The sequence below is a fragment of the Lepidochelys kempii genome, chromosome 11 (genome assembly GCF_965140285.1).
Source record: "Lepidochelys kempii isolate rLepKem1 chromosome 11, rLepKem1.hap1, whole genome shotgun sequence".
NCBI classification, from domain to species: Eukaryota; Metazoa; Chordata; order Testudines; family Cheloniidae; genus Lepidochelys; species Lepidochelys kempii.
In genome coordinates, this window is record NC_136390.1 from 39,775,838 (window position 1) to 39,791,656 (window position 15,819).

The 15,819-nt window shown below is 43.7% G+C and overlaps 1 protein-coding gene across 2 annotated transcripts in view; it reads left to right on the plus strand.

Moving 5' to 3' along the window:
• The window catches only part of GAD1 (glutamate decarboxylase 1), a 46,947-nt gene extending 31,529 nt beyond the window's left edge, over positions 1-15,418 (plus strand). For both annotated transcript variants that reach the window (XM_073305805.2, XM_073305806.2), the window contains exons 13-17: positions 4,218-4,296; positions 6,905-7,054; positions 11,407-11,514; positions 12,435-12,524; positions 14,798-15,418. In XM_073305805.2, the coding sequence (XP_073161906.1) occupies positions 4,218-4,296; positions 6,905-7,054; positions 11,407-11,514; positions 12,435-12,524; positions 14,798-14,971 (601 nt within the window). In that variant the 3' untranslated portion in view covers positions 14,972-15,418. The remainder of the gene's footprint in view (positions 1-4,217; positions 4,297-6,904; positions 7,055-11,406; positions 11,515-12,434; positions 12,525-14,797) is intronic.
• Positions 15,419-15,819: the final 401 nt, after the last annotated feature.

Sequence of the window (15,819 nt, forward strand, 5' to 3'; positions counted from 1 at the left end):
TTCAGGTGCAGGAGGTGGTGAGGGCTCTGCTTGGGGGTGTGGGCTCTGGAGTGGGGCCAGAAATGAGGAGTTCAGGGTGCAGGAGGGGGTTCCTGGCTGGGGTAGGGGTATGGGGGGGAGCGGTCCTACTGGAGGTGTGGGCTCTGGCGTGGGGCTGGGGACGAGGGATCTGGGGTGTAGGAGGGTGCTCCAGGCTGGGACCAAGGGGTTCAGAGGGCAGGAGGGGGATCAGGGCTAGGGCAGGGGACTGGGACACGGGGGGCAGTGAGTGCTCCGGCTGGGGGTGTGGGCTTTGGGGTGGGAGGAGTTCAGGGTTCAGGAGGGGGCTCTGGGCTGGGGCAGGAATTTGGGGTTTGGGGGGCTGAGGGTTCCAATTGGGGGTGCAGGCTCTGGAGTAGGCCTGGGAATGAGGGGCTTGGGGCGCAGGAGGGTGCACCAGGCTGGGACTGAGAGGTTTGGAGGGCAGGAGGGGGATCAGGGCTGGGGCAGGGGTTGGGGCATGGGAGGGGGTCAAGGGCACAGGATCCAGGCAGCGCTTACCTCAAGCAGCTCCTGGAAGCAGCGACATGTCCCCTCTCCGGCTCCTACACAGAGGCGTGACCAGGTGGCTCTGTGCGCTGCCCCGTCCACAGGCGCCTCCCCTGCAGTTCCCATTGGCCACAGTTCTTGGCCAATGGGAGCTACGGGAGCGGCGCTTGGGGTGGGGGCAGCGTGCAGAGCCCCCTGGCTGGCCCTAAATATAGAAGCCGGAGGGCGAACATGCCGCTGCTACCGGAAGCCAGGGCACACACATGCGGAGTGGCCCCTGACCCTGCTTCTGGCTGGAGCAAGCCCCAGATCCTGTTCCCCAGCGGGAGCTCAAGGGCTGGATTAAATCAGCTGGAGGGCCAGATGTGGCCCGCAGGCCGTAGTTTGCCCACCCCTGAAGTAGAGAGACACATGGTGGGGTCACACTGGCAGCAGCTTTTGGGGGCAGACCTTCGCTCTCCATGGCTGAAAAGGGCAACGACCGCAGCAGAGCTGGCGCCATTCCATTACGCAAGGGTAGAAGGATTTGTGGAGCTCACCTAGGGGTCTTCCTGCAGCGCAGGCACAGCATCATAGAGTCACTGCACCTCAATGTGCAGGGGACTTGGAGGTGGGGCTAGTGGTTCCGTAAATACACTGTTCCAAAAGCTATTCCCTCTTTCCAGCAGGACACAGGGGCCGGGAGGGCTACTGAAAGCCTAAGGCTGCTGTAGTGTCCAGAGAATGGTCTGTGGGAAATATACCTTACCTCCATGGGCCTTGATGGCATTCCCTCTTACACAGCCCCTTTCATCCGGATGTTCACTGAGGCAAGGACCTGACCTTCATTAAATAACCTTGATTCAAATCAACCAAATTTAAAACAGGCAGGAAGTTCTTGCTGAACTTGACCCAGATTCATGTGCAGTAACCTGCATCACCAGGGCACTGTCTTGGTCCACAGCCTGTGTCACAGGACAGACCCCCTCTGTATTTCCAAGCTTATCCATACCTCAACAGTGGTCCAGTCTAGTATGATGAGAAGACTTTTCCACAGGTGTGGCTCTCATCCAATGATGACAAGGCCTTAACCTACGTGAGGTTCTGTCTCTTGACTCACCTGCCCCCACTGGATACTGCTCTATCAGCAAGAACTGACCATATGCATGTAAATCAGAAAACTGCTGCATACCCAGACACCATACAAGGTGCACCATTAATATGTGCAAGATATCTGAATCTCCAAGGAAAGCAAAAAGGCATTTGAGGTAAAATCTAGCCATGGCCAGTCAAATTAGCATGGAAAAGCCTAGCACAAAATTCCTTCCATACCCTAGAGCCATTCATTTCTAATTCCCAGGACACAAAGATAGATATAATGTAGCACGATAAAAGGAAACAGTGAAACATAAGCGCTTTCTTGTAAAAGCCAAAATTTCCCACCAGTGGGAAATTTAGCATATATAGCAAGTAACCAGCAAAAATAGGACAAAGAATGAGGTTGGTGGGTGGGAAAATAATGTGGACCCTCCTAGTGCAAAGATCAAGAAAGCAGTATGAAGCACCTGGCAGGGAAACCACAAAGCAACTGAGCCACACAAACCCAGGTCTAACCACTAGCCAATCCAGTTGGCCAGCCACTCTTATTACGGCAGTAGGTCCACTGAAGAGCCATTGTGCCAAATTCTGCCCTCACACCCTATTCAACCCATTGGTAAATCAGGACAGAATCTGGCACACTGATACTGACCTGAGGGCAGCTGGGGCTAATCATTAAATCCCAACTCTAAGCAGTGACTGAAAACAGCAGGTCCCAGTGGGTGTTGTGATTTTTCTTACCATAATAAACCACATTGATCTGCAGTGACTGGTAGAGGACACATGCTGCATAACTGATTTTCACAGGCCCCAGCTGGGATCTATTAGCACTCTAGCCAGACTTGGTATACCAAAAAATGTGTACATGCTCTGAATGGCCTTCTGCCATGGAGGCAGGGCCTGAATGAGCTATCTTGGCATGCCCTTTTATTGTGCAAGTCAGTGAATGGTGCCCTTATGTTAAAACCCTCCTAATATCCCCCTTTTTTAGTTTTTAACATGTCCTGAGACAACTACTTAAAATTCTCTCATGCTTTTGAAACATAAAGATAAGATTCTGTAACACAGATGGTAAATTGAGACCATATCTCACCATTTGAAAATATAACAAATAAATTCTACTTCCTAAATGTTTCTTCTAATATGTCATTGAACTTTTTTGGAAAAAATCACATCCCACACAGTCTGGTTTCTATGTAAAGAGTCCAGATTGTGCTGTGTGCATGCGGGGACTGTATCAGACTGCACTGCCTAAAGAGGAGTTCCTGGAGGGACTATGAGTTCCCAAAGGTGCAGGGTGACCACACGTGCTGTGCTATTCCTTAGGTGGATGTGCTTCATTCTCCATCCCTGAGATAGCTCTGGTAGCAGAGGGCACAGCTGCTCCATTTGTGGCCACTAGGGTGGACCAGTCACTGTTCTCCCCAGAATGCAGGGACTATGATTATTTCTGGCTCTTGAGAGGGGGATGCAAGAAAAGAGAACGACTCTTTGAATTGTCCTTCCCCACCCTGTGTGCACCCAGGCAAACACCATGAAAAATTGGTTTCAGAGTAACAGCCGTGTTAGTCTGTATTTGCAAAAAGAAAAGGAGTACTTGTGGCACCTTAGAGACTAACCAATTTATTAGAGCATAAGCTTTCGTGAGCTACAGCTCACTTCATCAGTGAAGTGAGCTGTAGCTCACGAAAGCTTATGCTCTAATAAATTGGTTAGTCTCTAAGGTGCCACAAGTACTCCTTTTCTTTTTACCATGAAAAATCTCACCCATACTATATACTTTCCTTCTTTAAAGAATCTAAAATACATAGTTACACAAGGGGATATTCAGTAGTTAATAAGATGGAATGGAGAGGGCAGTAGCAGCAAAATGTTGGGACATTTCTTCTACCAACACTATGAAACTATCTAGGATAGTGTGTTTAAAACACAGGACATCTCACCTGCTTGGCAAGTAAATTAACTGATCTTGCATATTCATTGACTCTTCAGCCTAAAAAGTTTATACATTATATGTTTGGCATGCACTGTAAAGAGTTTTATAGCCTCTTAACAACCTATATGTCTGACAAAATAACAAGAAAAAGATCCATTAGAGCTTTAGCTGGAAAAGTGGGTAAGAATTAGCAGCTTCTTTTCCCTACTGGAGGACTATAACAGCACCAGCCATTTAGCAAAGAACTCTAGATACCTGGTGTGTGAGAATGTCTCCTTAATTCCCTGCCCACCTGCAGATACTTTGAACTAATTGAAGCTGTCATGCTGGTTTTGTTATTCCTGTTAGTGCTGTCTCCAGAAGATGATTCTTCTGGGAATAAAGTTACAATATCAAGTATTCAGCATAGTTTGACACTAATTAGTTGACATTAATTACAATATCAAGTAATCGCTATTGTCTGACACAGTAATATCAATCCTGGAAGAACTGCTTTCCTAGGCAGCACATCTGGGAAAGGTGACATCAAAGACACTGATACCCTCCATAGTTACATCAATTAGGCAAAACAGCTAACCTGTTTATGACAATTCTGTTGTCACTTACACTGGCTTTACACTGGTGTAAGTTTATCTTTGTTTTCCATATCTACTCTGAGGGCATAATTCTTTTGCAGAGCCAATTCGGTCACATGGAATCCACACAAGATGATGGGAGTTTTGTTACAATGTTCAGCCATTCTGATTCGGGAAAAGGTCTGTTTTATATTGTTTGATAGTCTTGCAATAGAACAAGTAGTGAAATGAGCCATGAGTTTTTTAGGGCATGCTGCAAGGTATGTTTCTTTGTAGGCTTCTTTCTGACGGGAAGAGTTGGGTAGATTTATGTTTGTTTTATTTGGAGGAGGAGGGAAGTACTTTTTCCTTTTTCAGCTTTTGGTTAACACAGTAAACACTACAGGGCAAGATCCTCAGATAGCTTCAGTGATGTCAATGGAGTCATGCTGATGTATACCAGCTGAGGATCTGGCCCTGTGTTTTTATAAAACATTGTACATCCACCCTGTGACTTGATAATTGGACAAACATTAGGCTTTAAAAATAAACAGCAAACATTTTGCATTGCACAAGTGGCTTAAGAGTTTAAAATCTGCTGGAAAGTAGCCACGTTACTTTTAGTTCTACTCCAGAAGCAATTTTAGGATCCTCAAAGTTTTGCCTTTGTCATCAGTGGGAGCAGGATTAGAATCCAAATACTTCTCTTTCAATAGGTGAACATTATCATCTATGAGCAGGACATTTTAATCTTTCTAATTTCCATTAACTTGTCTAACTATCACTCTCGGAAATGGTAATTTAGAGAGGCAGTGTGGTCTAGTCTCTAATGCAACTTTTCTCAACGACCAGTCCCATGGACTGGTACTGGTCCCTGAGAGCTCACTGACACAGTTTAGGAAGGCAGCAAGCTGGTCCCTGGCATCAAAAAGGTTAAGAAACACTGGTCTACTGCATAGATCACAAGAGTGGAACTTGGAAGGCCTCAGTTCTAGTCATGCCATGACCTGCTGGGTGACCTTGGCAAATCACATCATTGCTCGGTGCCTCAGTTTCCCCAACATAAAATGGGGATAATTGCCTTCCTTTGTAAAGTGCTTTGAGATCTAAAGATGAAAGTATAGTATACATTCTTAATATGATAACTCAGAACATGAGAACTTTGGTTTCTCTTCATATTTCTGTGTAGATCGTATGCAGTCAAGGAAAAATAGTATTACTAATCGAGCTAGTGAAGAAGTGGAACAGTTCTTTTTCTTTTCATTGTAAAAGCAGCATGTGTCTAGTATGGACCCAGTTATGCTCATACTTATTACTGATGTTTAGTAGTACCAGAGCTGGGCCCTAAATGGAGTTGAAGCCATCCTCCACATTTTAAATTAATTTATGCACCAGAGCAAAGTTACTCAGTCTCACAGTTCAGTATAAACATATAACAACAAAGAAAATGACAATGAAAAATTAACTCTCAACCAATCAACTCACACTAATTATCTGGATGATGTGATTAATTGCACCTCAGCAAGTTCGCAGATGACACTAAGCTGGGGGGAGAGGTAGATATGGATAGGTTGCAGAGTGACCTAGACAAATTGGAGGATTGGGCCCAAAGAAATCTGATGTGGTTCAACAAGGACAAGTGCAGAGTCCTGCACTTAGGAAGGAAGAATCCCATGCACTGCTATAGGCTAGGGACTGACTGGCTAAGCGGCAGTTCTGCAGAAAAGAACCTGGGGATTACAGTGGATAAGAAGCTGGATGTGAGTCAGCAGCGTGCCCTTGTTGCCAAGGCGGCCAATGGCATGTTGGGCTGTATTAGTAGGAGCATTGCCAGCAGATCGAGGGAAGTGATTATTCCCCTCTACTCAGAACTGGTGAGGCCACACCTGGAGTACTGCGTCCAGTTTTGGTCCCCCCACTACAGAAGGGATGTGGACAAACTGGAGAGAGTCCAGTGGAGGGCAACAAAAATGATTAGGGGACTTGGGCACATGATTTACGAGGAGAGACTGAGGGAACTGGGGTTATTTAGTCTACAGAAGAGAAGAGTGAGGGGAGATTTGATAGCAGCCTTCAACTACCTGAAGGGGAGTTCCAAAGAGGATAGAGCTTGGCTGTTCTCAGTGGTGGCAGATGACAGAACAAGGAACAACGGTGTCAAGTTGCGGTGTGGGAGGTCTAGGTTGGATATTAGGAAACACTGTTTCACTAGGATGGTGGTGAAGCACTGGAATGGGTTACTTAGGAAGGTGGTGGAATCTCCATCCTCAGAGTTTTTAAGGCCTGGCTTGACAAAGCCCTGCCTGGGATGATTTAGTGGGTGTTGATCCTGCTTTGAGCAGGGGATTGGACTAGATGACCTCCTGAGGTCTCTTCCAACCCTAGTATTTTATGATTCTCCGAAAAGTCTTATTTTCTAAGAAACAGTAGTCTCATATTCTAGAATCCAGGAGTATAAGGCAGGAAACATTTGTTTGGAATACTAAGAATTCAAATACATTTAGCCTGGCATTTTCAGTAATATTTTTTTTAAGTATTGTTAAAACTTATTTTTATCTGTGTGTGATATGCATGTAATGTCTCAGTGTGATATGCATGCAACTTCATCGCTTGAATAATCAGGAACTTAGACATCTAAATGATCAGCTTGAGAGCACAAAATTGTGTCTACAGCTTGTGCCCTCAAAATCAGGTCAGTATCTGAAAATTTGGTCCCTAAAAGTACAATTTTTCTACAATATATGTATGTTTGTATATATTCAATGGATATATTACATATGTGTTATACATATTCGCTTTTTCATCATAGGGTCTACTTCAGGGTTGCAATCAGATGTGTGCCGGATATCTGTTCCAGCAAGATAAACAATATGATATATCCTATGACACTGGAGATAAAGCAATACAATGTGGTCGTCATGTGGACATTTTCAAATTCTGGTTGATGTGGAAAGCTAAGGTAAACAATAAATGTCCAATTAAAATGACTCAGAAATATATTTAATTTGTATGTATATAATAGAGAAAATACCTATGTTGTTTCTTTAGAAGAGTTGTTTGGACTTTATGGAAAACTTAGAAAACAAAGTTTGGTTCTGTGAAGAGCTTTGCCTGACAAAGGACAGCAGGATTGGTTCCCAAGGCCCTGAGACAGCAAACACTTAGGCTCATGCTTAACATTAATAACATTGAAGTCAATGTGGCTTCTCATGTGACTAATGTTGAGCACGTGCATAAGTATTTGTGGGATTGGGACCCAAATTTGCAGGTAAACACATTTCTTCCTGTTAATACTACTACTTTCTTGCTCTCTATTTTGCTACATGAAATTGTGATACTCTGTGGCCATTCCTGTAGCGCTCAGTCAGGCAAAATTACCCAAATGCGTGATTCAGTTGATAAGGTGGCCACAATCTAATCCTTTATTAAATGATAATTATTGCTATGGCACACTCTAAAGTCATATAAAGAGAATTTTGACTTCAGAGGAGGATTAAGCAGCACATAACCTCTGATGAATAAAAGCTCATTTTTACTATAAATTTCTTTAATATTAAAAAATGAGGGAATCAAATAACAAGTATGCATCTCTATTTTTGTTTTTTAAACAAAATATTTTTTCAAAGTTTTCTCTGAGTCATCAGAGTGTCTTTAAAAATACTGCAGCAAAGGAAATACAACTGAACAAAATATTAACATTCAGATTTGCAAAAGCATGAAGAATTATTGGAACATCCTAAATTATCTTTTCTTGTGTTCATTTTTCCAATTACTGTGGTATCCAACACAGATTTGGTGGTAGTTCTGAATACACTGAGTACCGGTTCCTTTCTCCAAATCAAACCCTTTTGGGGCTGCAGGCCCAGGGCATAAATCCACCTACGATTCATTAAAATTGGACTGTGACCCATAACTTGAAAATATTATATGTATAGTACTAATCACCATTTACTGACTACAGAACCCTGTCAACCCTGAGTCACCCATAGATCAGTTGGCCTTCTAAAAATCAGTCTAGCATGTGTTTTATTGCCTTTGGCTTTTTTCAACAAAATCAGCAGTCCACACTGTGGCCCTCTCTTGGCAGCTAACCTCACTACAAACATTCTCTTTTGTGGCTGAGAGCATGGGCAAGCAGGTATCATAGGCCAGGGGAGACTGTGCGTCCCCAAACAGCCTGGCATGGCTTCACCCAGACTCTGCCCCCAGACCCCATCCTGCAGTTTCTGGCGCTCTTCCATGGCCCAGGCTGGCTGGGGCTGGGACGGAACGGCCTGCCACTGGGACTCAGGGCAGCTGGCACTGGGGCCAGGGGTGCGCCACCCACCTGGAGCTCGGACCGCACCTCCTGGCTGCCCGGTGTTCTGGGGCAGGGCCACTGAGACCATGCCGCCTGGCATTCCAGGGCTGGAGGCACTGCTGCTGTGCCGCTGGGCTCTCCAGGACTGGGGGCACTTGGGTGGCCCAGGGCTGGGGCCGGGGGCTGCAATGGGGGTGCTCTGAGCTCCTGCGGGGGAGGGGCACATTATGGGAGAGGGGAGGGGCGGGGCCTCGGGCAGAAGGGGAGCGGCCGGGGGCTAGCCTCCCCAACCTCCAGTTCACCGGACACCCATGGTTGAGAGCCATTTAGCACACCAAAATCAAGCATGAATATAGAACAGGTGTGAAGTGCAAAATCCTCCCCTGCTTATCAAAGAGAGGCTAGAGCACCAGTGTGGTGTGTGAAGAATTTGACTGCCAGTCAATGGTGCAGAGAGGGAGAATAGGAGGAAGACTGTTGTGTTTAATATTATTACTATTTATTATTTGCATTTTTTAGTGCCTAGGAGTCCCAGTCATGGAACAGAAACCCGATGTAATAGGTGCTGTACAAGAACATAAAGAGTCATCAGCCCCAACAAGCTTACATCTAAGCAATAATGTGATATGGCCAGAGGTGAAAGTAAGCCGGTACGCCCCACTATGGCGTACCGGTAAGAGCCGGTGCGCCGTACCAGGACCGGCTTTCCGAAAGGGCAATTTAAAGCCCTGGGGTAGCGGCAGTGGGGCTGCGGCGGGGATTTAAAGGGCCCCGGAGCTCCAGCCACTGCTACTGCCCCAGGGCCCTTTAAATCCTGGCCTGAGCCCTGCTGCCCGAGCCCAGGGGTAGCGGCGGCAGGGCTCTGGCGGGGATTTAAAGGGCCGGGGCAGTAGCAGTGGCTGGAGCTCCAGGTCTCTTTAAATCCCTGCCAGAGCCCCCCACCCCTATCCCAGGGCTTGGGCAGCAGGACTCAGGTGGGGATTTAAAGGGCTTGGGGCTCCAGCCACCGCTACCGCCCCGGGGCCCTTTAAATCCTGGCCTGAGCCCTGCTGCCCGAGCCCTGGGGAGCGGCAGTGGCGGGGCTCTGGCGGGGATTTAAAGGGCCCCGGAGCTCCAGCCCACGCTACCCTCCTGGGGCCCTTTAAATCCCTGCCTGAGCCCTGCTGCCGAAGCCCTGGGGTAGCGGCGGCGGGGCTCCAGAGGGGATTTAAAGGGCCGGGGCGGTAGCGGTTGGTGGAGCCCCAAGCCCTTTAAATCCCTGCCTGAGCCCTGCTACCCGAGCCCTGGGGTAGGGGTGGGGGGCTCTGGCGGGGATTTAAAGAGCCCCGGAGCTCCAGCCACCGCTACTGCCCCAACCCTTTAAATCCCCGCTGGAGCCCTGCTGCTGAAGGCCTGGGGTAGCGGTGGCTGGAGCCCCAGGGCCCTTTAAATCCCCACAGCAGAGCCCCAGGCCCTTTAAAGCTTGGTAGCAGCCGGGAGCCTCCAGGGCTCCTCAGGGATTTAAAGGGCCCAGGGCTCCGCTGTGGTAGCAGCAGCTGGATCCCGGGCCCTTTAGATTGCCCCCGAGCCCTGGGGCTCCCAGCCTCCTCTGCAGCTGGTAGCTCAGGGGTGATTTAAAGGGCCCCGGGCTCCCAGCTGCCACTACCGCAGCTGGAGCCCTGGCCCTTTAAATCAAGATTTAAAGGGCCTGGGGATTTAAGGCTCTGCCTCTTCCGGTTGAGGCCGCGCCCCCTGCTCAGGACTCCTGCCTACGGATAAGTCCTCTAACTTACTTTCACCCCTGGATACGGCCATCTTTGCACTTCAGAAGTGGAGTAGGATGTTTGTGATACTTTATTAAAACAAATTGTAGTCCCCAGACCACACCACAAAATTCAACTGAAGAAATTAAAATTTCTGCAAAAATTGAGGCGCTCAAAGTCAGCATTTTGGTCTGGGCCTTTTATAGAGGCAGACTTTCTCAAAGCTTTCAGCTCTGAGGTTTTGGGTTGGACCCACTTCTAGTAAATTGGATGTTATATTGCAACAACTGCCTTTGGGTCATTTTCTGGGAAAATGAGACATTGGAAGCTGTGGAGGTTTTTCTTCCAGCATTAACAGCTGCCAAAAATGAGCACAAATTTGCCTCCAAAATAGACAGTGGGTTTAATGCGATATTTATTTAAGCCCTTGAATCATCTTGCAAATATTCTTTCAGTGTGAATTTTATCCCAGTGTAGAGAACCTGCACCATAAATGCATAATGAGGGTGGCATTAAGGGCTTCACTGGTGCTGAAAGGTGACCTGCAAGAGGGGGAAAAAATGTGTACATGCCCTTATTTACCTTTTCAATGAAGTACAAAGGTGGTCTGGATTTTTTTAAAGCTTTATTTTTCCAGGGTTGTTTTTATTTGTTTGTTTGTTTGTTTGTTTGGAGGACTGGAGAATGGGCGGGATTATGACATTACAAAAGACCAGCTGGAAAATTGAGCAACGGAGTGGGGAAAGGGATTTTCAGTCAAACTATTTAAAACTCTTTATTTGCTTTCTAGCTTGCTTTTCTTAATGCAAATTCCTGACAAACAGCTGGGAGAAAAGATTTAAAACTGTCCCCAATGCTCTAGTCCTCCAGCAAAAACAGAGGAGCCAAGATTTAATATTCCTGATATTTTGAAGGCAAAAAAAAACCCCTGAAAAATTAATCTTCTTTAAAAATTTAAAAAGACCTCTATTTATTTATTTATTTATTTTTATTTATCACCATAAATAAAGTTCTTTTAAAAACAAAATAGTGCACAAACAAAATAGTAATTCTTTTGTAGGTCACATTTAACCATGTGAATTTCACTATTTACAAAATAAGTTGCACTAAAAGTATTATTTATTTCTGTGGTCATCCTTTAACTTGCAAAATGATAATCCTGTTACATATTTTATTTTCTGTCCAAACCTAATTACTAGAGATGACCAGATGGTAAAAGAAAAGAGGGGAAACTTTTTTAACTAATAAAACATTTTCTTTTTAAAATAGGGTACAGTAGGATTTGAAAATCAGATCAACAAATGTCTGGAATTGTCAGAATACCTCTATACTAAAATTAAAAACAGGGAAGAATTTGAGATGGTTTTTGATGGAGAGGTAAGTCATTACATAGACCAAAAATATTTTTCATGTAACCTGACATCTGGAAACCAAGTCTGTATACATTTCTTGGAGCAATCTTGAAATTTCTGTAGGTTTCTCAAGAGCTCATAGTTACGTATGAAAAAGAACAACCTGGCCACTGACATCTGGGCAGACTTTTATCCAGACACATACTGAACTTCTGTATGGATTTCAATTATGAACACAGGGATTCCTCCCCTCGTTTTCTTTTCTTTTCTTTTCTTTTCTTTTCTTTTCTTTTCACCTTAAAGGACTGTATTGGACCACAAGCTGAATACTTTATCAGCAAAAAGCCAGACTCCCATAAGAATGTAGTGCAGCGGAACTGGTTTGGTTTTTCAGATTAGGGTATGAAGATGGCCTTAATACAGCCTATTCACGCAGACATTCCTGAGGTTGTCACTCCTGGTTCTCTGAAAGCTTCTACCTCCTCTGCTGCTGGTGCCTCTGTATAAAGTCTTGGTTGATACATACTTTGTCTCTTCACTTACTAAGAGGAGGAAAATCAGTTACCAAAAGACAGACCCATCTGTGTAGGATGTCACTGAATACGACTGGGGGCTGTCTGGCACTGGAATCTTGGAAGGGACATCCTCTTAAAATTACATAAGTGTTGAACAATGTTCGTACTTCATCAGCACTCTAGAATACTGTAAAAGGGACAATGCATAATGAATCCAAGATGGCGACTGCAAGTACACTGAAGTAGCAATATTACACAGAATTTATTGTTTCTTAATATATAGAACTAACTGCCTTAATAAAATGTATGGACTCCACTTCTGTAATAAAATATTCAATAACAATTTATTGTCCTTCAGGAGATTGGTGTGGGCTATCTATATTTTCTTCTTATGTTTATTCACTTACGTGTTTGTTTTTTCTTTTTTCAGCCTGAACACACAAATGTATGTTTCTGGTACATTCCTCAGAGTCTCAGGGGTATACCAGACTCTGAGGAGAGAAGAGAAAAGCTACACAGGGTATGCGGCTCACATTAAATGTATAATATATTGTTTCATTTCTAAGCCAAAGGGTTCCATTTATCTAAAATAACATATCTCTGCATGTGCTGATTGATGAGTCTTATTCTGAGCCAGGTTTCCAAAACAGAGCTGATGGAAATTTGGGATTTCTGTTTAGCAGGGGAAAGGGGAATTCCGTAAAATCATTGTTCTGGAAATGCCAACACATGGTATTTCCAAAAATATTTCCCGCAGGACCCTGGCAACTGCTCACTGAGATTGTCATGATTCTTGTCATTTTCACAGCTGCTTTTCAGTGATGGGTGGAAGTGAAAGTGACAAGAATAATGTCCCTTTCAGTCCACTGCTGTCAGATTTTCAAGGGTCTGTGTCTTTGGGCAGCCACACCATGCAGACTGTCTAGGGCCAGGAACCTCAGGGCTTCTAGACTCCTAGGCTAGCTAGCTCCCTGGGCTGCCCAATTCCTGCAGCCTGGGGAATCAACAGCCCAGAGAGCCATTGGGACTAGGAGCCTGGAATCTCTGGGATCCAGGAACAGTCTCCATGGTGGGACTGCCTCTGAACTGAGCTGGCAGGAACCCAGGCAGGTGGTTAGTCAGTTTGTTGAACCCCATACATTGCTATGAAACACTTTGGGTACAACAAATCAGCATTTTCCAAACCTATTTCACTGGACCAGCTCTACCCCAGAGTTCCATGTTATTGACTGGCCTCTGGACCTTGACACTTCCTCTCCTGTTCTTATTGGGGCTGAAGTTATATTTCTCTTTTTGAAATCAGACATGGAACATATCCAGTTCTTCTAAAGTATGTTTTTTTGGTGGCAGCATTTTGGATAGTTAAGATTGGGGTGAGGTTAAGAATACAAGAGACAAAAAGAGATTACAGTTGTTAAGATGAAATAATCAGGCCCTGACCAAGAGTTTTTTGTGGTGAGAATAGAAAGAAGAGGGCAGACTGGGGATATTGTAGAGGAAGAACCAGCAGGATGTTGTGGCTGGATCATTGTGGGGAAAGAAGGACAGAGAGGAATTAAAATTACTTGTGTGAACCTATGGGACAAGATGACTAATGGAATTGCCAAGAGTGACAGAAAAGAGAGGGAGGGGGAGAAGTCTGTGAAGAGAGATGAAGTGTTTGATTTGACCAGCTCACTCGTGTTAAGAGTGAGCTGGTGATGGGACATTATGAGACATCAAGGAAAAAGTGTCAAATGGCACCCGGAGATAGACACTGAATGGCTAGGTCAGAGATGAAGTCGTCCTGGGAATCATCGTTTTACTTGCCTGTGTACTCTACTGAGTCTTCTTAGACAGACCCCCGATTTCACAAGACTAAATTGTGTCACCCTTATTCATGTGGAGTACTATTCAAGAGGAGTAAGGGTGGCAGAATCTGGCCCATAATTAGACAAGGAAAGACAAGGTGCTCTGCTCTTTAGTGACAGATATCGTGCAACGGTTAAGACTTTGATGGAATTTTTTCTTTGAAAGTGAAAATAAAGAAGATAATTGTAATAACTGCATGGTGCTGTAAAATCAATCCAAATGTTTTCATGATTTAAAAAAAAAATACCAGTAGAAAGTTTTCTTTATACAGTAGGACTGGTTGAAAATTTTCCATCAAAATTTTTGACAGAAACATTTTCTGAGTAAACAAAAATGTTAATGGAAAGTGTCTCCTTTCCTTGTTTTTTGATAAAAAGTCCAAATTTTCCACTGAAAATTCCTACAAAGACAAAAAAAATTTCATGTTTGTTAAAATTTTCCACTGAATTCTTTTCCTGACCCGTTTTAAACGTTAACGATGCACTTTCAGTGTTTGTTATCCAAATACTGAAGCATTAAGAAGTTGAAAATGAGACTATAAACCAGAATGAAATTGGCTTTGTTACTTTTCATTGTCCAAACTATAAGAATTCCAATAATTAATCAGAGGAATAAATAGTGACATGTAAATTAAGATTTGTAAATTCTTCCAGTACTCTAAGATGTTATTAGTAGCTTAATAAGGAATACTGTTTGCATAAGCGATGGTTTTTAGGTTGACATCATTGCTAATCATAACATCTTAGAGTATTAAGTATGGAAGAATTTTGAACATCTAATTTACATATAACTTATATGTAATCAGGCATTTTCTTTCTACAGACATTTTATGTAAACATCTATCTCTGGTGTAATTGCTCTCTTTTCTAAATTAAGAAATACGGTGACTAATAAAAGGAAAAAGGTTCTAAATTTCTTTCCTGTTTTGTTTTAATTATAAAGGTGGCACCCAAAATCAAAGCTCTGATGATGGAGTCAGGTACCACAATGGTTGGATATCAGCCACAGGGAGATAAAGTCAACTTCTTCCGAATGGTTGTCTCAAACCCAGCGGCAACTAAGTCTGACATTGACTTCCTCATTGAAGAAATAGAAAGATTGGGGCAGGATCTGTAATACTCTTGGCAAACTATTTATTCCTGTAGTCCACTGTTTTCCAGCACTGGCTATTTTTTACCCAGTTCTGCAGAACACCCTTTAAGGAAATTCCCTTTCTAAATGTTCCACTCTCCTAAAAAACTCTAACACAAAAAAATCTGTAGGTTACTGCAGAGGTGCTGGAACAACTTGTACAGTGGGGGTGCTGAGAGCCATTGAACCTAACTGTAAACCCAGTATATGATGGAAACCATTTCAAGCCGGGGGTGCAGTAGCTCACACACACACCCCAGTACCCCTAGTTCCAGCACCTATGAGTTACTGAAACATATATGTATTGGTAGGTCATTTTAATGAAGGAGAATATATTATCTTGAAGTGTATTGTTGATCCTTATTTTAGTCTGTTTATTATATTATAGCAGGAAACTAATAAGTATTAAAATAGAGAATTAAGAACTATGTACAGTATATATATATATATATATATATATATATATATATATATATATATATATATATATATATATTATATGGTAATGAATTTAGAACTAAGCCACAGCATGTTTTCCACTTTAAGAGAACTAACTTTTCTTTCAACAGTTAATGATGTGGACAATGTGCGGCAGATCATTCTAACAGATGCAAATTGCTGTAAAGAAACATTTTAAAAAATGTAGACTCTTAGGAGCTAAGAAAAATGTTTAACAGTATTAAACCTTATTGTTGGTGCTTCTCTCACATATAAAAACAATGGATCCTAAAAGCACCGCCCAGTAAGATAGTTGTATCTCCCCTTTAGTGTCATATCAGGGGATAATAGTAGCAGAGTCATTGTAACAGGTATATTATTGATGTATTTTTAGA